Source organism: Biomphalaria glabrata, chromosome 17 (genome assembly GCF_947242115.1).
Source record: "Biomphalaria glabrata chromosome 17, xgBioGlab47.1, whole genome shotgun sequence".
NCBI lineage: Eukaryota > Metazoa > Mollusca > Gastropoda > Planorbidae > Biomphalaria > Biomphalaria glabrata.
Genome location: NC_074727.1, coordinates 20,296,399 through 20,320,342, shown reverse-complemented (window position 1 = coordinate 20,320,342; position 23,944 = coordinate 20,296,399). Strand labels below are relative to the sequence as shown.

Sequence of the window (23,944 nt, the reverse complement as noted above, 5' to 3'; positions counted from 1 at the left end):
ATGTCCCTTGATTTTTGATGTAGGGGTGCTGTGACAGTTCATGTAACCCAATCCCTAATATTTTTTTTTGGCCAGCCACTGTTCATAGGATATCAAGAGTGAGGCTGGTCCATTCTTTTACTTTGTCTAGACAGCTTTTCTTTGGTCATTTCTTACAATATGACCAACCCAGCTCAGCTTTTGTCTCTTCAAAGTATTCGGAAGTTTTTTTTTGCCAGCCATAGTCATGACAGTAAAAACTCATTTGTCTTCTTTTCCTGGTATCTGATAGCCCACATTTTTTTTTTTGTAGCTTTTACTCTCAAAGGCCTGAATTTTCTTTCAGCCTCAGTAGGGAAGAATACAGCTTTAATTGGACTTGGAAGCTGATATTTATAATTATTAAACCATATCAGTGGGTTCAAGTGATAATATATAGTGAAAATGTCATGTCCTGAAATGTCTATATTTGGAATGGTTTGTCAGTGCAGTTTACTATTAGTATCTAATGTTTATGTATACATGAATAAAGTATCCTTAAGATGTGTTTGGGCATATACATTGAATTGAACCACTAAATCTACAAGATGAGTAAGTAAAGAACTGTCTTGGGATATTTATATTATGGGCAGAACATACATTAGACACTTGATCATTTAACCATCTGGTGAGTATATTGAGGTTTGTATCCTTTTTCTAGTAATTTGTTGTACTTTTTGGTGTGTAAAAACTGTATTGCTTTTACTTGACTTAAAAAAAAAAAGTTAAAAAAACATGAAGAAAACAAATGTCATTAAAAAGATTTATTACAAACATAACTAGATCTCTAACAAATTAATTTAAAAATACATTTTTTTGGTCTACAATTTTCCTTGTAATATGTTTCCTTTATGTAACACCATATCCCAAAAACCAATTTACCACTTACAGCAAAAGCTTTCCATAAGTACCCACCCATTACTACTTTGACTGCTCCACATGGATTCCAGATGACAAATTTATACCAATGCAGAATAATTATAAACATAACATTTAGAATCTGTTCACAAAATGAAGACCTTCAGAAATAAACATAGAATCAGTTTCTAAACTAAACCAACTCAAATAAATATTAAGCAATTGTCTAACACTTAAAAACCTATTCACTAGATCACAGTGGTTTTTCACACAGTGGACATCAAATTAGCCCAACAGCTTAAAAGCCTTGATTAATATTGCACTGTGCTTCAAATTATTTTCTACATTTTTTAAACAATGGACCCCTCAAATCAAGGACGTGAAAAATATGTTGCAGTCATATCATATATAGTAGAAGGCAGAACTATTTATGAGTCTCAGCTATCTTACTTTAACTAGAATTCTTTTCTTTGACATAGTGTTTTCTTACAAATAAACCTACAGAAAAACAGATCAGTGAAAAACACATTGGAAAGCCTGCTTCAACCTTTTCTAGACTGAGTTCTTTGGCATTTGGAAAATGCTTATGCTACCACAAAAACAGATAGAGGTTTACAAAGAGCACACTACTTTGGTTGTATCCAGAAATTCAGATGGCAAGACAAACCAAGCCATACAAAACCATGATTGACTCCCCAGTTTATTCACCACCCTCACACAGAGCTACATTAACTAAGTCATGTTCCCATAAAGAGGATGAACCAACCTTAACCCTTAGAGTGCTGAGCAAGTTTACAATGAAAGCATACCAAATGGATATACAATTCTGATGTTTAGATGCTAAACTACCACATACGTTTTAAAGGTTAAAAGTCATTCTCAGAGGAAATTGGTTATAAACTCACCACCCTCATCTCTAACACATAATCCGATGCTAGTGGACACCAGCTGTTGGGAAGATCTATCTCTAGACCACACTATGTGGAGAGATGTGGTAACATCACAAATGAACCCCAGATACTGAATTTCCTGATCATTTAATACCTGGGCACTAACCCCCCAGACGATCTTTAATAAAACATTGCGTAATGCTGCTGTCAAAGCAGCAACCTTAAGAATGCCCCACTCACTTCATATAAGTTATTCTTACATTGGTAACAGCTGGGAAGATGAAGCTCTAAATTACACAGTGCTGCGACATTTATGCACTACGCAAGACAGCAGGGTTTCTGTCCAGGGCTTTTGCAAGAGAGGATTTGAGCCTCTCAAGCCCTCACTCTAATGGAGTTTGATGATGATGATGATGGTGACACTACAAGCTATATACAGAGAGACAAGGATAGACACCACCAATTCTGAAAACAGAGTATGGAAGATGGTAAAGCTGACATCTTGTCAGAAGCAGAAAAAATTACCAAATACATGCGGAAAGAAACATCATATTCTGAGTATCTCAGAAATTCATTTTTTGTATTTAATAATACTGGTACCGTGAAATGGGGTGACTTTGCTTCAAAAAATTGTTTATGTTGGACAATAAGATAAGTATTTTTTCCGAATATAAAAATAAAAAAGCTTTTCAACTAGAGATTTCTCAGACAAATAGATTTGAACAAGACATTTAACTGAAGAAAGGCAAAAACAAATATAGATATAGAAAATAGCTATAATCAGATTATAAAAGAAAATCCAATGCAACTCTTTAAGAGTCAATAAGAGAATACTCCTTCAAATGTGTGTCTCCTTTACATCTAAATGGAATGTGGCATCAAGAATACAGATTGGACTCTTCCCCTCAAACCAGTTTTGAAGGGTCCATTGGTACGCTAAACGAATGACAAAATAAATATAACTGAGCTTGAACCTGGGAATATGGTAAATGAACACTGTTCTTATGTATCAAACCAACAAACATAGTTGAGTTGCAATTAATTAATTAAATAACTTTATAATAAATACTGACAAATGTCTTCTGTCTTACACATAATGAAAGTGAACTGGCCTTAAATGAGAAAAAAAATATTTTTTTTTTCATCCAGGATGTCCATAATTAAAAGAAAAACGTCTTGTGGACCACAAATAAAATGCCCATGTACATTCAAAAGAATGAGCTACCAATAAGTTATAAATGTGACAAAGTGAAAACCAAGCAGATGTGCAGATCACAACACCAGTATCTACTTCATTAAAACCATGCAACTAATCTAAATGACATAAAATAGTCATTTTTTTCAGCTTGGCTACTGTAAAAAAAAAAATTACAATAAAAGACACAAAAATAATATATTTATGTTTTTTAAAACACAAAAATATTTTTACTTTTGAATGTATATTTCAATATCTATTATCCATTGCTATATTAGTAATAGCTATAAATTAATTCAGTCAGATCCTGTGGTGATGATCACTACTAATCACATTTTTTTTTATCTCTAATACTCCATCAGCTGGAAGGAGAGAGTGGACCTCCTTTGCGGACTATCACCATTCGCACAAATGGTACAAGACATAGTAGTTCTACCACTGAGGGTGGGCCAGCTTAACCCTAACCAAAAACTTTATTATATTATTCAATAACATTCATAAGCTTTAATAAGAAAAAAAAAGACATTTGTTGTATTAAACGCAAATTACATAATTAAACATGTCTACCCAAATGAGCTTAAGTTAAGATGGTTTAAGTTTTGACTTATATTAATCCTTAAAAACCTGTCAACTTCTATTATCTAGATATGAGAACAGTTTATAAATCTTATTCACATCATTCTCAATATACAAGTCAAGTTATCCTTTTCTGAAACTCAAATTAAAAAGAAATACTTAAGAACAGTTTGATAATGAGAAAATAATTTAAAAACCAAAAATAAGCATTCATGTAACACAGGGAAAATACTGATGAGCTCTGACCTCAAGTCAATTCATACACAAAATGTTAAAATGCAAGAAAGAGGTAAACAAAATCCAATGCCATCTTACAACAAGTCAGTCTTCAAAGTTGGCGTCAAAGTAAACATGCTGCCTGGCAGTCTACATCTCCTCACTATTTAGTTAGGCAATCAAATGTCTCAGGATCTCAGGAGCAAAGAGCAAGTACAACTGAGAACTTCCTTTTAGATATTTCAGATGTTTCTTCAGAAATGAAGATTATTACCTGCAAAATGGCAGGGATGACAGCAGAGAGAGTTCAAACATGAGTGCATGCTACATGACCAAGCAAGCTTGCGAAGGTATTGTGTGTCCAGCACAACTCCCAGCTGTGATGACCATTTAATGTTTAAGGAAACCAGATACTTCAGTAAAGAAAAAAAAATCTTTCAAGTTAGAATGATTTGGCAAGCTCTGAGGGTGACAGTCACAAAAAAAGAGTAATCCACAAACTCCGAAAACTTGTACTGAGGTAATAAGTGACAAGATTTCCAGCTTTTTGCATGATATGTTCCTACATTGGGCAAAGGCAACACTTTTACAACATTCTAATAAATGGATTTTGAACATGTGCTGTTTATCTATAGCATTTTCAGCCCAGTGCATACTGCCAAGAGGATTAAGCTAAGTTCCTACATGATGACAAAACATTTTTTTCTCCTGATTTTCAGCAAGGTATGGGAAGACAACTCTTCAAAGTGTTTTTTTTCAACGTACAAATATCTGAGTTCAAGAATGTGTCAAAGATAAACAAAATATAACACATTTTTTCATTTATTCAAACAAACTGCAATTCTGCACCAAGACATTAAAAAAAGGGATAAAAACTGATAAATACAAAGAGAGCTTTTGGCAAAATAAAAATATGGAAGAACATTTAAAAATGTGTCCTATTATACACACACACACATTATTTATAAAATTTGAATCAACTCAAATTGAACACACTGGACCAAAAAGTGCTAGTAGATTCTAACAACTTACTGGGAATTGATATGTTAGGAAGTGAGATGACTAACTTTAGTAGATAGCTTAGTAATGATAATTTTATGATAGGTTGTGTCAATAGCTCATTGATAAATACACTGGGCTCAGTTATCTATCTAATCACCTCCATTTCAGCATATATCATACATAAAAGAAAAATGCCAAAAGTTAAAAAAAAAAAAGTTCAACAGCATTAGAAATGTTCCGCATAATATGAAAATGCTTAAAAAAAAAAAACAAACCAACAAAACAAAAACAAGCATATGAAAGAGTGATTTGTGCATAACTAGGTTTATATGTACATAGATGCAAGAATTTTGTAAGAAAAAGAAAACGAAAAAGAGAAGACAATATATGAAGGAACATTCACATTAATAATATCGGCGGGTGACTCTGAAGCTATAAATAGCTACAATGCGCTTTGATTCAATGACAATAATCGCTTCTCAAAGTTTTAAAATGAAGAACACTTACAAATGATGAATCCAGGTCACCACTAAAAAAAAGTGCCATCAAGGCATTTTTACATGATCAAAAATTGTACCTGAAGTGTCAGGAAGAAGAGAACAGTGGAACATCTACATGCCTATAGTTAATGACAGTTGAGAAAGGTCAGTTGCAACCATCTTTAAGTAATGATGAGACAACTTGCAGACTATTACTAAATGTAAAAGCTTATATGATAGTGAAACCTAAAAGTACACTGTGGAGAAGGAAGAAATATTAAGAAAAGATCTAGAAAAGTCTATTTAGTTGAGAACCATCGATTCAAGTTGAAAAGAGTAAAACATGATCATGAATCCTTTTTACTGATTCAGGGATGCCCCAAAAAATCCCCCCAAAAATCCTGAGTTAAAATATCTTTACAATAGCCATGATTCATACTAGAGATTCTTGCCTAGCAGCCTAATGCTGTTCTATTCTGTCACCAAATCATTTAAGAAGCTTGAGCACCTAGCATTAAATCTGCTTCTCCACACAGTCTGGTAACACAAAGTTCTGAAGTAAGTTGGTTTGAACTGATACACACTTAGTGTGTAATATAATGCATTATTGCAACTTGTATTCTTCAAAGGGAGTTATCCTTAACTAGCTTCATTACAGGCAGCTTTATTGCTGCTGAGCTCTTTTGTAGACTGTGCCAAGGAAAAAAAAAAGTGCTTTCTTCAGTTGTTCAGCACTGCCATACAGGGTGTTGGTTATGTTGGGCTGTAGTGGAAGTAGGGTATGCCTGAGGGTTACGAAGGGGCATTCATAGAGGATATGGTTTATGAATAATAGGATGCTTGTCAAAATAGCTGTTGAGCTTTCTGTTTTCTTTAAGTAAAATACCCAAGTATCCATGGAACAGAAGACTCAATGCTAGATTAATTCAACAAACTTTATATTTCAATACTTTACGTCCATTCCCTTACACTTTGTTTTTCATTTATTTTTTATGCAATTTTATACAAGTTTTATTTACATATTTCTTTATGTTGCCCAAGAAAGACTTTATCGTTCTCCCCGACCTAGCTACTAGGAATGCAGAAGCACCACCAGAGTATTCAAATTGTAACAAATGGGAGATAATAAAAATGTGAATATAATATACACTTATAACAGGCCTAACAAATTGTTACTACAACTACAGAGTATACTTTACACAGAATGAGTAGTTTTACACTACTGTGAGCAGAACTACTTTCACCTTTCTTTATAAAGACTTAACATTCGTTTTTATGTTTGGCAGCTGCTTTTTAGTACAAATGAAATATAATTTAAGAGAAAGTGATTGTTTTTAAGTACCCAAAAGGGCAAATGAAATACATTTTTAATCTCTTATTATACAGCTCATGTTTTGAAATGGTGTACAATAACAGAAAAATAACTTCGTCTACACAACCAGATGGACTCAAAAACATTCTTAGGAAAAATTCTTACGTCTGCTTGGGACCATGGGCCATTGCACAAATGTTCATGTTTAACATTATAAACTAATATCAAAATGGTGGCTTCAACTTTCTATGTAGATTAAAAGCTCATTCTGTGTGAGTTTATTCTGTGACTACAACCGACTTAAAATAACAACATTTAGGAAGATTAGAAAAAAATGCGATCTAATAGTGAACACTGCTTGACAAATGTTCACCAAGTTTGAATAAAATACAATGTCCTGACCAATGAGCTCATCATTATAAACTTCCGTTCCCAATGCTGGATTTGACGTTGGTTGAAACATGAGCCTTTTTGTCAGAGTGTGACCTTGACCTGAGTTTATGAGCCTTGGTTGAGTGAGAGAGACCAATGCTGGATTTTCCAACATCTTTCACTGATCCATTCTCCTTGTCAATCTTATTCCTGCTACTCTGTGTGTCTCTGCCAGAGGCACAGTCCATTGTCCCATCTGAGTTGTTGTCAATGGGTGGCATGGATGGTTTCATTCTTGGCTTTCGTATAGGAGAATCCATATCATGGTCATACTATACAAATAGATATTCAATGATAAAATCATGCTCAATGAAAGAAAAACATATTTTGATAAGGTAAATTAAAGTAGTACTCATCAAACCCTAGTCGTCTTTTCACTATTTTGTTTTGGTCAGCACAACAACCTAAAAGCTTCATATTTCAAAACTAATGCCTTCGCACTCAAAACTGTCCCTAAAATCAAGATCTTTAGCTCTTCACAAGTGTTTTGCTACTAGACCCTAGAGATTGTGATAAACTAAAAATTAAATCCATTTATCACAACCCACTTTTGCAATTCATCTCCCCCTTCTTTTGTCGACTTTATTCATGATCATTTCCAGCAGATTTATTACAATTTCTTTATTGTATCTATAGTGTTTGTGTCTGTAAATATTTGTGCAGTGTTATAAAAAAAATGCCAACATCCCCACTTAAAGCTAAAACAGAACTTCATGAGCACCCAGCTATTTTGATCATCCATAGTCATAAGATTACATCAAACCAAAGATATTTTCAAAGGAATATATAATGATGTTTCAGAACTAAAACAAAATAAATAAAAAGGAAATCTTCTTCAATTGGGTTATCTATTAGCTAAGATTGGTGTGTTTTTGAGGTTAATCCGTGAAATGAAAAGTTCCATCCAAACTATGATAAACATAAAAATCCTGACCTTCCATTTGTTCCACCTCTCAGCAAACAGGGCACACAAATAAATACACACAAAGCTGCCAACCATCTGAAAAAAATTAATTAAGATTAGATAATTTTATTGATTCAAACAAATGGAAATTCAGTTTGACTTCAAATTAACAATAAATGGAAAGTTTTTTCTTTCTTTTTTTTTTTTTAAACTATCAAGTAAAACTGATACAATATTTCAACAAGTCATGTCAATAATTTATTTCAAATAAATAATCAAATAATAATGACAGCTATTTCAGATGTTGATTAGCTAAATTAATAAATAATTAAACTAGTCATTCTGCTCAGACAACTGTTACACTTTTAAAAAAAAAAATCTACTGTGCGGAAGATAGAAACATAAACACAATTATAGACTACAAGAAGAATGTTCAAGATAATCAAGAATATGCTGTTTATTAGAATATGAGTCCCAAAACTGAATTTTAGCACTCAACAACTTCATTTTCCTTATAAAATAGCAGCCTCTGTTTACCTGAACACACAACCATGTTATAACATAAGTGGCTACTGTCTGTCGGAACATCTGCAAACCAAACTTGATGCAAATTATCATTTCTGTCAGCATAATGGCACTGAGAAAGAACCAGATACATAGTTAGTAAAGTCCACAGCTTCTTATATAGTTTAGTATCTCTTTTATTTCTTCAGCTCAGTTTCAAAGTATATACTCACCAGAAAACCCAAAGCTGAGTTCCAACTCTTTTACATCTGGTGTCAGAAACATAGACATAATACTGCCTGAATGAAAATAAATATAAGTTTATACAATGCATAAAGTTCAAAGTTCTGTCACAAATGTTAATGTCCTTAGATTATGTAATTTTATTAAGAAAAAATAATTTTTAGAGAATAAACATTTTTGCCTTTTCAAGGAGCGTTCTTGTACGTTTTAAAAACTACTTCTAATAATCAGTCTGTGGTGTGAGCTCACTAGATTAATTTTAAAGTAATTACATATCACCACAGCTGTTTAGATGGTATTCAAAAGTACTATGAGAACGATGTGAAAAATGATAAATAGTTGTACTATAAAAATGTCTACTAGTCTAGTAAAAAAAATAAAAAAGAGACTTCACTCTTGTTTGCTTTAGCAGCAGATGATGATATACACCTTTTTAAGCTAGATTATCTTGAATTGTTTTTATCTAGAGATTTCTTTCATAAGCCTAAATTCTGAATATAATCCAAGAAATACACATGTCTATTTGTTGAATGAAGTAAATTTGTGGAGAGTTTGCATGTTGTGGATTGTAATTCGAGTATGGTAGCATACTTCAAACATATACTACATATACAGAACTCTAGTTTATAATAATAATACATAGATGTCATTAAAACAACTTGAAATAATTCTACTATTTCAAACATTTTATTTATAATTCACAATACAATGGTTAGCACAAAAACTTGTAATTGTGTGTGCATGATTCTAAAAACTCTTTCACACTGACCAAAATTTAAGTATACTACACCAGCCTAACTATAATTAGACTGTTTCAATGAGCCTTACTCAAACTTCATATGTTGTCAAAATAGTTATCCTTTTAGATAAACATTCACTGACAGTGATTTGACTAATATTTTATGTGTTACAACCTTCACTACTGCAACAGTTAACACCCTACACATTCAAATGACTCAACAAAAAATCAAAATGCTTATATACCACATAAGTAGATATTAAAAAAAAAAATCAAATGAAAGCAAAACATTTACCTTATGGTGGGTGCTGATATGAGACAGATCAACAGCAAGCGTATCAGATTCAACATATGTGAAGGAGGGATGTACAGGATGTGCTTCAGGAAGAATGTGTTGAGCTCAACCATCTGGAAAGCAACAATCAGAATCCAGACAGCAATAATTCTCATAGTGGTAGAGTTGGGGTCCATCCATCGCACGTACACCCAGCTGAAGAGTGAAGAACAAAAAATTAAAAAAAACTGAGATTGACTGTCAAAAAGAATCACATCTTTTAGTTCTGTAACATTGTCTTTTTATTTAAATATTATAATCTTTTGGTTATTCAGATCATGAGAATATAAGGGTTAGTAACTGCTGAAAAGTAAGCATGGTGGTTGAGGGGTAAGGAATTTTCTAATTGAGGGGTCTTGATTTGGAATCTCTGTGACGACTGGATTTTGAATTTCAGAATTTTTAGAACACCCCCCCAGCAAGTGCTAATACAGTTTGGCAAACTCTGCCAGGGTGTAGCATTGTGTGCTGCAAGCTGCCTAAGTGTGCCGGCTCCTGGTTTTTCCTCAGTTTTCACTCCTAAAGCCTTTTCCATGTTTGGGTATAGCATCAAGGCAGCAGAGGTTTCAATTCAGAGTTTTCTTCCTCCTAGGTGGGTATAACCAGCCAAGGCTAATGAGCCCCTCCTGCCTGAAGCTTAATAGTTTAGGCCCCAGTTATTGACCAAATGACACCCTCAACCATAGAAACAGATCACCTTCACATCACACGCACCCATAGACTGCAAGGTCTGAAAGAGGTAACCTTTCACTTATACCTTAACTACTAAAAGTTACTTCTACAATTTTTTTTTACAAGAATTTGTATTAACTGAAGATATACATTTTATTTTATATGCATATAGCATAAAGACAACCTTGAAAACCATACTAAGATTTATTGGTCCAATGCAATTGTAAAGTCTAGGGTGACAAGACTGTATAAAAATATGCCAGGTTATATAAGGAATTAATACAATTTGTAAGATGATATTAAACATATCAATTACAGAATACACACAAGGTTACATAGGTTATTGCGAAATAAATAATGACACGTATCAAGATGGCAGCTCACTCAATTTTTCGAGTGACATTAAGAGAGATAATAATACAAATATATATCAATGTCTTCACTAGAACTAAAAGTCAATTACCTGACTGGTGTAAACTGCAAGACGGCTCGACGCAACTTTCCAGTTGTGGAATGAATGTCTCTGATGAGAAAAAAAAAGATAAATGTATATATAAAATATATATAAAGAAAAAAACAGAATAAATAAATCTAGCAAAAAAAAAAGCTCAAATGGGATAAGGCTTCTGAATTAAGGAGACCTTAGCGCCTAAGTAAGATTTTAAACTTTTTTTATGAGGGAATTCCTGAGTTTCCTAATTTTCAATGGACAGACCCGCTGAACACACATTAAAAGTAGTGTGTCATTGTGCTGGCAACAAAACTTTCCCATATAGCCAGACAAAGAAATTGGTGAAATCTCTACATTTACTTTATGACCGTGTCTGAAAGGATTATTTAAAATGAAGTTTAAAAGTTTATTTTAAAGGTGTGTTTAAACAATGAGCAGAAACTATGTGGCATTTCAGCAAAGACTGCGCTTGGAAGTAATAGATAGTGGTAAATGGATTAGCATTTGGCTGCCGTTACAAAGGTTTCGGGTTTGAGTCCTGGTGGAGTACTATTTTTAAAATAGGTGTAAGTTTTTGTGCAGCCTACATAATTTTATCGACAGTTGAATACAAGAATTGAAGAAGTTGAATTTAGGAACTTTTTCAAAGGTGGATCATTTAGCACTTGAGAAACAAAGTAGTAAATGTTTTCTCAGAGACCTTGATATGTCTGGTGTTGATGAGTTCATGAGTAACCAATAGTTAAGTATTCTGTCATGTGGCCAGCACAATGGTCAACCACCTTAATTGTCTTCAAGGAAGACCCATGAAGGTGTCCTCTAGATCATAAATACAAAATACTAGCTGTCATTAGGATATGAAATGAAGATTGTTTTAAGAATTAAAAATGAAGACCCAATTATCAGGATTTAATTGAAAGGTCTGAAAGTCTAACTTGACTTTTTAAAAATTACTCTATAATGAGTACAACCCATGTACTTTCTACTTTGACTTAAATAGAACATTTTATTACTCTATAATGAGTACAACCCATGTACTTTCTACTTTGACTTAAATAGAACATTTTATTACTCTGTAATGAGTACAAGCCATGTACTTTCTACTTTGACTTAAATAGAACATTTTATTACTCTGTAATGAGTACAAGCCATGTACTTTCTACTTTGACTTAAATAGAACATTTTATTACTCTGTAATGAGTACAAGCCATGTACTTTCTACTTTGACTTAAATAGAACATTTTTTACTCTGTAATGAGTACAAGCCATGTACTTTCTACTTTGACTTAAATAGAACATTTTATTACTCTGTAATGAGTACAAGCCATGTACTTTCTACTTTGACTTAAATAGAACAATCCAATAATCTTATTTCTACTTCTCTCAATATGCACACTTGATACACCTCCCCAAGCATTACATTTGTCTCCCCTTAAAATAAAGTCTTGTCAGATTGTTAGTAAGAAATAAAAACTACTAAGATCTATTACTTAAAGCTATCATTAAGAAATCAGAGTTGTTTGTTTCAATGTATCAAAAGATAGATGAGAAATGTCTGAGCTCACAGCTAACAAAGGTGTCGAGACAGTCAAACAACAACCCTACCCCCTTCTCTCCCAAAGTAAAAAAAAAAAAAAGAGAGTGATTTGAAAAGATTTCCTAGAAGCGTGATATAAACACTGCAAGGGAGTCCTGAGATAGAGACACCTCAATGTAGAGAGAAAAAAAGAACCCCCACCCAAAAAAAAAAAAAATCATTATCTCCCCTGATCACCTCTATTTACCCCCCTTAGTATCCCTCAGTAATATCTCCGCGCTCAGACTTGTCTCCGTCTTGAAAGTAAATATTAGCTGTCATTGTCTGTCAGTTGAAAATGTCATTAGCAAACTCACCAAACTAAACACTTTCCACATCGCCCCCAAGTCAAATCTCAAGCAAACTCACCAAACTAAACACACGTCATCGTTCTTTGGTGATATTTATACATAGGCTATATTTGTACGACTTTAATTATACTACGGCATCACCCTATCGCAGTGTAACAAGACGCTTTGGACAAAGTAGCGACTAACAGCATTTACAGGTGTACAGGACAGTTCTATTTTTTCAAAAGGGCACGCCGACTTAGACGTGCGCGAAGCTGGCAGACGACAATGTTCTTACGAGTAAGCGGCGGCGGCGTGCACGCACACACTCTTGCCACTTTTTGATACACACGCTTCTTCTTAGAATGTTTGAAGTAAATACTCGCTGTAGTGACCAGGCCTCGAGCCATCTAAAAGCTACCTTACCTCTGAACATTTCATTTCTCGAACAAACTTCAATTCTGTTCGTGAACTGAACGACTGAGCGAGACATTTTTGTCTGGATTAAGAAACCTTGTTAATACCATGCTATTAGTGGCTGTTATTAAAAGACTCTCTCTCCCCCCCCCCCCTTTTTTCAGCTCATACGCGCCTTTTATTTGTAGCATACAAAGGGTGTGCGGAGGGATACACTATGTCACCAAGCCCTTAGTTTACAAATGTGCTCATTTCATTCAATCTCCCAATTCTACACTATGTCACCAAGCCCTTAGTTTACAAATGTGCTCATTTCATTCAATCTCCCAATTCTACACTATGTCACCAAGCCCTTAGTTTACAAATGTGCTCATTTCATTCAATCTCCCAATTCTACACTATGTCACCAAGCCCTTAGTTTACAAATGTGCTCATTTCATTCAATCTCCCAATTCTTTATTGAAAACAGCCTGCGCTCTCAAAAAAGATGGATGCGGCAAGTTGGTAGCTCATTCAATCTTCTGTTACTTATTGACAAAGAAGAGAAAACTAAACATACATTTCCAATCAAACCTAAGCAGGACAATGTTCAAGTGCCAATGATTGGTAGAAGTGTGTGTGTGTGTGTGTGTGTGTACGAGGTGACGGGGAGCGTTGTCTACGGTCGCTAGTGAAAATCGGCTGGTATCGATCTGTGTGTATCATTGGGCAATGCCATTCACTCGATTGGAAGACTGTCAATGTGGTAAAAACACAACAGCTAACAACTTAGACTCTCTTTTCTTTTTCGTTGTGATGTAATCAGATAAATGTCCAAATACAGGACCAGAGTTCAAAGTTCACGTATAGAATGCTTTGAGAAACACGCTACTGAGGGACACTGTAATAGAAGGGTGAAAAGAAAAAAATGGGAGCTAGCTAATGTTACAGGTTATCGCTTCCTAGTGCTGGATACTTGCTGGGTTACAGAGATTAGTCACAGTTAGTCCGAGCAGATGGCGGCAGGGGTGCATAGATGTCTTGTTCTGGACATGGTCTGGCACAACTGTACTGTTTGCTTCTAGGGACAAGGAGCATTACTTTAGGTTGTTGTGTCTGGTTCTTTACACTGCTTTGATTATGTTCCCGAAATAGCTACTATTCTACAAAGTGAAGCTTCATTGTCGCGTAGTATGCTGAATGTGTTCATCCAAGGCCCACTTCAGTCAAAAAGGTCACGGTTTTATCTCCTGTTGCGAGAATTATAGCTAGCGGACTCTTCTTCCCCTAATAAAATACAACATAGCTCAGTAATGATTAAAGCCCAGAGGCTAGAAATTGAAATTCTAATACTAAAATACAAGGGCAGTTATTTCATTAACCAAGCTTCGCAGCACTTTTAACTATTTTTGTAAAATTTCGTTGATTTAACCCCCCCCCCCCGTTTCCTTTTTAATGAAAGCATGCATGTTATTGACAATGGGAGCAGAACGTTGGAACATTTAATAAGAGTAGCTCCCTTTTCCGCAGATAGCACGAAGCAGACGAGTAACATTCGTAACTTCCGCCCCAGAAGACACAAAAGTTTTAATGGGGGAAACAAAGTGGTGAATTGAACTTTGCCTTAGTTTCGTTTTGTCTAAAGCTCACCCTCAGTACTGCTGCCATTATTCATGTCAAACAGATTTCATTCATTGTCCCAGCAACCACGTAACCTTCACATTAGCGTACGAAGAGATGCAACTTGCAAATGAACAAATCCTCACCCGCAGTGTCACGTCTCTGAGGTGGGACAAGGTTTGTGTGTGTGTGTGTGTTATAGAGAAAAGAGGAGAAGCTTCTGCGGTGCTACCATTTGCATTGCAGTTCGAGCAAGTAGTAAATGTGTCCTACTTATTAAATTGTGACCCATGAATGAAAGCCAAATCAAGGTAGACATACTTCGTGTCCATCATGACCTTCAAGTCTTTGGGGTTGTCGTTTTTTTTTTCTACTGGGCTAACACGACACACACTCTCTCTCTCTCTCCTATCTACGTAACCCCCCAAGCAAACCACGCTCCCCCCTTCTTACAATGGGTTGCGCCATGTTAAAGAGATCAAAACTAACTGTCGAATTGGGCTGACTGGGGTTGGGGGGCAATAAGCGCGGGTCTGCCTTCGTGCTGAGTAGAAGCTATTGATTGTTTTTAACCAAACACTCGCACGAAACAGAAATAGAAACCATCTGCTGACCCGCCCATGAATGCATACACATGTAAGGTTACTCTAAATATAAAACAAAGTGACAATGGGAAAAAGAATTTTTAAAAGGCCGCGGGCAAGGAGCAGGGAGGGTGCGCAGACAGAGTCACGTCCGGCTCGCGACATGACATCACTGGGATGAAGTCATTGTAATTTTTTCCTCCCACCACAACACACATTTAAACACACTGTCTTCCCAGTCATGTTATCTTGTGGGGTGGGGAGGGAGCTTAGCTAGAGACTGATTGAACGTGAATGAAAACAAACGGCTAGCGGTTGTTGACAATGAGAGCATCAAGTCACGTTACTTAGCAGTGTCCAAACCGTAGACTCGTAACTACCGCATACACATATCACAATCTACTCGATAACCTTTCGATTTCTTTAGGGGGTGGGGGATATTAGATATAGTGGGTAGAAGGGTCGGCCTTAGGCCACAGCAACCTATGTGGCCGCAGTAGGCCTCGCACTTGTAAATTATTAAATTAAATCATTATAACTTATACCAGGGTTCACGCGGCCTACTGATTTTCCAGGAGCTAATGGAAATCTGAAATTATTAAATTCTCCAGAAAACGCATAAAAAATAGGAAAAAACAAAGAAACAAACAAACCCATTCATATTGGGGTGTCATTCAATTCCTTGAGGTCAACAATTCTCGAACAATTTGGCAATTCTTGCTATTAGGCGTGATCTATGTAGGGTTTAATGATATAGGCTACTGCTTGACTTCGCTACACGCAAGGCTCTTAAAGTTAATTTGATCATGATTTTGTACTTAGTAAAGAATGAATAAAACGCAAAGACGAATTTATTTTCTAATATAAAATCCTAATTTTCACTTGTATCCCTACCCAGACTGGGCCCCGCGTAATCGTTTCGCATAGAGCCCCGCAATTGTTAAGGCCGGCCCTGGGGGTAGGCAGTAATTCTAAAATCCTGGCCTGGTCGATATTTACTCTGAGGCTTAACACGATTAAGTTTCTCCAGCTAAAAGGCTACTTGACTCTGGCTGCACCAATGGACTAAACTGGACTTTGTTGTCGCCTCACAGTTCGGAGATAATGTGACATTGACAGAAGCCGTGGACCCCGCCCCGGTTTTCTCCCTTTCCGAACGATAGCATACAAGAACAACTATAACTATACAGCTACACATCTGGGTCAACTTTTGTGTGTGTGGGTAATCTTCCGTTGATTTCCTTTTCCAGCCAGCTTCAATAAAAGAAGCCTCTATTGTAGTACTAGATTGAAGTAGCCTACACAATGATACTGTGAAGTTGTGTCACTGAAATCTAGCGTTGCACAGACACTAGAAATGAATTGACACACTCAGATCAAATTAACAATGTGCATATGTATTGAACATTCCTACAAATAAACCATTTCAATACCTGCTTGGGACTGTATACAACATAAAACGAGTGTGTGTATATGTATTTTATAAAACCTGATAAAAAGCTTGTTCATTACTGTAGAGCCCACCCATGAATTACTTCCCTTGCACGCTCGACCATCAGTTATTCTCCCACTTAGGGATTATCTAAGAAATCGTAACTCAGTATTCATTGGCCTTGATCCTAGCAGAATTAAGCACTATCACATTCAAACACACTACTGCATCGGAATGCAGACTTCAATGGTCTCCAGACTTTCACTTTTGAAATCCATAAAACAACTTTTTGACAGCCTTCTTATTTATGTATTCAGAAGTGTTCTAAGAGGTACAAGAGAACCCTAACAGGAAGGGAAATAAGAGAAAAAGACCACCACCAAAAAGACATGAATCTCTGGTTAGCCTGGCAACACTGCAAAGCAGAAGAGCAGAAATCAAGAAAACAGGCAACTGGAGATGTAGGGTAAGGTTTGTCCCCCTCCCTTGGGTTCTTTGGAGTAGTGAAACCAAAGGCAATTGACTGATAAAAGCTAGACTTGTGTTTGTGAACTATATTATGGAAGGAAATTTTGTCTATGGCTAAAAGAGGGTGGGAGACACTGTCCTAACAGGCAGTTCAAATGGAAGATATTGCAGAAACAATGTGATTCCAGTAAACAAAATATTAATGTTCCTTTTTTTTTTTAAACTCATAGTTGCAATGTTAACCCTAAAGAGATGAATGTAAAATACTTATTGTTAACTATAAATAGATAAGAAGAAAGTAAAGTAACTGTATGTTAACTATAACTAGAAGAAAATAAAGTATCTAAATGCTAATTATAAATAGATGAAAGTAAAGTACTTATATGTTAACTATAAATAGAAGCTAGTAAACTACCTATACATAAATAGATGAAAGTAAATTAATTACATGAAATACATTTACTGATCACAGGACTGGAGTGCATCAAGGTTCAACATGAATGTGCTAACACTGTGGTAACAGAGACAAGTTTGTCAGGGGCAGAAGAGAGAGAGAGACTGGGTCAGTAATGACACTGATCAAATTGTTGGGCATAGCTGGTGTATAACTGCTATTATTATTTTAACAAACACATTACAAAAAATTACCTTAAACCAGTTAACTTGTTTTAGTTTAAGCTAGAAACCAACTTTGTTTCGACAACCAATGATAGCTATGAACCATGCTAGCATTGACAATAAAATGGTACAAAGAAATGTGACACTGTACTGAGTTAAAAACTTTTTTAGATTAGTTTTTCTTTTTAGCTCTCGTGTTTATGCTTGTCCTGTTATCACAGCGACTTGATCCTACATTTTGTTTGTTAACAGCGCTCTATACATTAAATTATGATTAATACGAATTTTTTTTACAAATCTGGCATCCACAGCAAAGCACCCATTTCAAAAAAAAAAAAAAAAAAAAAAAAAAAAAAAAAAGAAATATTTTTTTTCCTATTAGGCATCATGCAGTTATATTTGATACTGCCTTTCTAAATGAATAAAATGTAATGTTACTTACTTAATGCTCTCCCAATGATAATCCCTAATCTCCAGCTTACGGCACAGCCACATGCCAAGCCAAATGCCCAGGCCATTACACAGAAGAATGTCTAGTACAATGGCATCCCACCAGCATTCAGCAAAGTTGGGGAGCAGGTGAGCAAAAGCTATCTGTATAAAGAAAGATCAATGCTTGTTATAAAAAGGCAGTTAGATATTAAAACAAAAACAAAAACTATCATGTCTGACACTATTGAAAAAACATTTCCAATTTTAGAAGGTTGAACAGTTTTTGAAAGTTCTGCAAACAAGTGAATTCATGACCAGAACCAGGCCTACTTTCCTCCCTGAGAAATTAAGATTTTTTTTTTGGCATCGATATGCCTAACAAAACTTTTTTTTTCTACAACAGCCATGTTAATCATGTACTCAGTATTCAAAACTTGCTTGTAAAGTTTGTATTAGAAAAATTGCAACAATCTATTTATTTCAATGAAATCTCACCTCAGTAATCTCCCACATGACACTAATTGTCCACAGGATGCCATAATGCCGAATCAGTAGAGCTTTGGTGACCCAGCCAAAAAAATGGCATAATATAAAAACATCCACACTGCTCCACAATCGTTGGACAGAGATCTCGGAGCAATTTACTGCATACTCCTAGGAAACAATACATCATACAAAAACATTTCATTCCAATCAATATCAATTATCATACGATGAAGTAAAAGCAAAAGTGATACATACAAAATAACCTTTTTTTTTTAATTTGCATTTTCATGTTTCTTCTTTCTTGGAGATGTGTGCATATTTTCATTTTCACTAAAATCCTTTACTCTTTCTAGCACAATTTAAGACACATTTGTAAGCATTGTGGTTAAAGAAATATATATATCTATTATCAATATATAGTGATTTTTTTGTGACAGTACGCAAGGTCACAGCGTATCTGCACCTTTTTCAATGTGGGAAAAAAATTATTACCTTTCTTGTATTTTAACGTTTATTATTAATTTATTAGTAGTTAAAAAGTTAGGCAATCCATCACTGAGTACCGCACCTATTTTGTTACAAAAAAAAAGCACTGTGTATATATATATATATATATATTTTTTCCCCTGCAGCCTTAGGCTTTTATACAGTTTGTGACACAGAGACATAATGTCAGCAGGGGAGTTTCCTTAAGATTTAAGAGTATGCTTCTTTGTTGGTTGCAAATGGGTTTGAATGAGCTTTTTATTTGATAAGGAGTGATTGATAATTGTTTGTCAGTAAACTGGTACACTAGCTTTCCACCATGCATTTCTAGTCATTACAATAAGAGTGCAAGACCAACAAAGTTAAATTGGTGAGATATATTAAATTTCTAGTGAGCCAAGTACTTTCAACTAAGAAGGTGACTTAACTTTTTAAAATTTAATAAATTAAATTAATATATTTAGTTATAGTTATTTTAAAACAGAATGTAATTTGACATTTAAGTTTTTAAATTAAAAGAAACAAACCTTTTCATCTGGCCCTGAATCTTTCAGTTCTGGATAGAGCCAAATGATCATTTTTCGAACATCTGTCCTTGTCTGGAACAGTATGAACAGCAGGAGCATGAAATAAAACACACTGAGACCTAAAATACATCATTGAAAAAATACTTTTCAGTCAGATTTTATGGACATGTATTTGGTGATGACAGCAAACAAAACAACTACAGTTTAACCAATTTCTCAATTAATATTAAAAAAAGAAATTGCATGGAAATTTACTAACCGAAAACTATTCTCCATATTGCAGGATGTGGTCTTGTGAATGGACCTAAAACAAAACAAAAATAAAAAGATTGAATAAATTCTAAAATTGTCAAGTTTAATAAAAGAAAAGGTTATCAAGAAATGATTCTTACCCCTCTGACACAAAATAGTTAACTAACAAAAGAATAACTTCCCTTTGCCTTACTTACCGTTAGGAAAAGCTAATACACTGATGATAAGAAAAAAGAACAAGACACAACTCAAGCCATTCCAAATATTCTGCTCTTGGTTGCTATCATCTCTGAAAAATTATTTTCTTTGTAATTAACGTTCAAAAACAAATATTATATCAGTTGGAGCTTTTATCATCATTATTTATCATAAACTCAAAAACTGTATGCCTTCAGAAATATATTGCATTATCCCAAAATGTATATTATATATCTATCGCCAATTAAAATAAATGGAACTTGTATGGTGTTTTAATATTGTGAAACTACAAAAATACTAATTGACACTATCTATCACAAAACTAAACATTTATACTGGACATGGTCGCAGTAGTTGAATATATATAGGTTAGGCTGCTCCATTAATAATTAGCCTACGCAGCAGGCCTACCAACCAGAGGAAAGCAAGATGGGATGTAATGTAATATACCTACTCTGCAAGGCTACAGTTACTTATGTTATACTTTCACAGTACTAATATCTAATCTAGAATCTTGATTTTAAAAAGTCTGCTCTACTAATCAGACTTAAAAATACAAAATTAACTCACAAAACAATATTGTAGTCATGTAACAAAACAAGTCTTTAAAAGGAGGATTACAAATACATAATCCTTTATAAATCTACTGAATAACTGTAGATACCAATGTTGAAACAAACAGAATCATATCAATAAGCCCCTATTTTGTGATCTCATTTCCCATGATTTCAAAGATAGCTGTTAAATATCTTTGAAAAGCTGAGTATACTAATGATACAGTCATGTTGGATCTTTTGCAGTATTGCTGTTTTTGCTCAAAGTTTTGGGCCAATCTTTTCTTGCTGGTGAATATAATGTATAGTATTCTTTTTGCATCATAGCTAGAAACACTGATACTCCCCATAATAAGGAGAGATCATGGGTTAGGATTTCTTAGTCAAGGGTATGGATATGACATTTTTAAAGGGAGCTCAGGAGAGTATACATTTATATATTGAATGAACATTTAAATGGTAAAAAGTACTTGTAATTAACTAACATGACTGGAGCCAGTCTGATTGAATCACTTAGATACTGATACTTCCTTTTATATTTTTACAAGCCACAGTGACTTTCTACTCTTTCTTAATGGCTTCTTCCTGCTGGCTAGTTTGGACTTATAAGCAAGAAAGCAGAGATGTGCATCTTTCTAATAATAAATAAACCTTACCACTAATTTTTTTCCCAGCAATTAGCTTAGAGGCCAATTTTTTTTTTTGGCAATTAGTTACTTCAAAAAAAAAAGAAGATGATTACGTCCTATGTGTCATGCATCTAGTTCTAGTCATGCATGTTAACCAATGACCTAAATCCTAAATTCTGCTAATCAAAATTAATGTAGTAATGAATTATATATATATAATAGAAGACTAGTAGACCTCAATTATATCTAGAGAGAGCAGACACTTGACTGACTAGATCTAGAGTCTATCATCATTTTTGTTTGAACATCATGACAATCATGTCATGTCAGCCATGTAAACTCTAGACTTATATCTAGATTGTAGATCTAATAAAATCTAATTTGAATCTAGACTCAAATATAGATTACAGATCTACTCACTACTCTATAGCTAAAGACCTTGCTAGAGTCTAAGGCCAGATCTAGTTAATCCAGATCTACTAAACTAGCTAGTAGTAGTAGTCTACTAGTACTAGTATTGTATATAGATTTAGATCTATCTAGATTGACGGACTTGGACTTTGCTGATGATGTTGCACTACTCGGGGCTACAAATAAATGCATTCAAGAAATGACGGAGAGCCTAGACAGAGAGGCACCCAAAATTGGCCTCCGCATAAACTTGGATAAGACTAAAATTATGCGAGTGGGATATAAGGCAAAGGGTGTCCCCGTCAGACTTGGCGAGTCAAAGCTTGAAGAGCTGGACAAGTTCACGTACCTTGGCAGCATCATAACAAATGATGGAGATGCTTACCATGATGTAGTGTGCCGAATAGGAAAGGTAGGGAGCATTTTCCAAAGGCTGCAGCCTATTTGGACTAGCCAAGCCATTGGACTCGAGACAAAAATACACCTTCTCAACACAATCGTCATTCCAACAGCTACATATGCATGTGAGACGTGGAAGTCATCTGTCAAAATTGAGAAAAGACTAAATGTGGCTCAACAGAGATGGCTGAGACGGATTTTGGGAGTCAGTTACACAGATTGGGTCTCAAACAAGGAAATCCTATGCCGAACTGGGAGTCAAACACTTAGTGAGGTTGTGACTGAGCGTCGCATGAGGTTTGCGGGACATGTTCTACGTCAAAATGAATTACGCACACCAAGAGTTGCGATAACATGGAAGCCAAAACGAGGAAAGCGCAAACAGGGACGTCCTCGTATTACTTGGCGACACACCTTCATGGAGGACCTCAGAAAAGTGGACACTTGGTGGGAGGAGGCTTCAGACATCGCCAGTGACAGATCTTTATGGAGACAGCTTCCCGTCCAATTCGCCGAACGGCGCGGGAAGGCCTAAGTCTAAGTAAGTCTAAGATTCTAGTATCTAGAAGTGAAGAAGTGGAATCACCTAGTGTGTCCTAGGCGCCCTCGGCCTGGAAATAGTCTAAAATAGACTCTAGTCTAGTCTAAATAGATGTATAGATCTAGATTCTAGAAAGTAAAATTCTAGATTTGAGATTTAAAAATAAAAATTATAACAAAATCAAACGAAATAGACATAGATCTAGATTATTCTAGATAGATCTAGATTTTTTTAGATCAAAATCAAAATAATCTGGATCTATTAAATTATTATTAGACTAGTCTAATTATAAATATATAATTATAGACATCTACATCTAGTCAATCATTCTAGAGCTAGATCTAGATCAAAATCTAGAATAAATTAAATGCACTGAGTGAGACTGAGGCTTGTACCTCAAGTACCTCAAAGTAAAGTAAAGTCAAAGGCAACACAAGGCAGTGACCGACTCAATCAGAAAATAAGAGAGAAACACAAATGACAATGTCACAATGTGACAACAGTGGACAACACAGTCTGAATCAATTGAATTGAATCAACACTGAATCTCAATCTGAACCCATCAGATCATCATCATGATGATGATCATTGATGATGATGTGATGATGATTATGAATCATTTATATCTAGATCTAAATCATTATGAATGATTATTTACCTTGTAAATGCAAAGTAAAGAAGACCAGAGATGCATGTAACCAGCAAGGTGATCGTGTGGGGTTTATAAAAGAAATCCAAGGAAATATCGTCTACACTGCGTTCGTTTATAATAACCCTAAAGTACTGGTCATCTTCAATGACACTATCCTTAGCGGACGGTGCCATACCTGCATCTGGTAACTGACGACGTTGATCTCCAGTGTTAAAAGAGTGCTTTATACTAAAAGCATGATTTTTTGTTTTGTTTTATATATATATATATCAGTGATGTGCAACGATCAGTGACATCGTTAACAGTGCTGTCAACATTACAGATTTCTTCCCTAGTCCTATTAGAGCATGGAATGGGTTGCCTGAGCTAGCCAGGAAAACCAGTGACTTGGCAGAATTTAAGTCATTGGTTAATATGCATGACGCGTAGGACGTAATCATCTTCTTTTTTGAAGTAACGTCTGTATTATATAAGATAAGATTATAAGATATAAAAGCACAAAAGTCGTAGATGCTAGATCAGTTTCCTAACTCTAAAAAATTTTAGCATTCAATAAGTAGATATACAT

The 23,944-nt window shown here is 34.9% G+C and overlaps 1 protein-coding gene across 1 annotated transcript; it reads right to left on the bottom strand.

Annotated features, from left to right (window-relative positions):
- Window positions 1-767: 767 nt before the first annotated feature.
- LOC106056321 (phosphatidylserine synthase 1-like) lies at window positions 768-23,573 on the bottom strand. The gene is made up of 12 exons (XM_013213016.2): window positions 23,383-23,573; window positions 20,190-20,281; window positions 20,000-20,044; window positions 19,741-19,859; window positions 18,737-18,895; window positions 18,252-18,403; window positions 10,838-10,897; window positions 9,664-9,858; window positions 8,620-8,685; window positions 8,420-8,519; window positions 7,913-7,978; window positions 768-7,250 (listed from the first exon to the last, which is right to left on the bottom strand). The coding sequence occupies exons 1-12, from the start codon at window positions 23,547-23,549 to the stop codon at window positions 6,963-6,965; spliced, it is 1,509 nt and encodes a 502-aa protein (XP_013068470.2). The 5' UTR covers window positions 23,550-23,573; the 3' UTR covers window positions 768-6,962.
- Window positions 23,574-23,944: the final 371 nt, after the last annotated feature.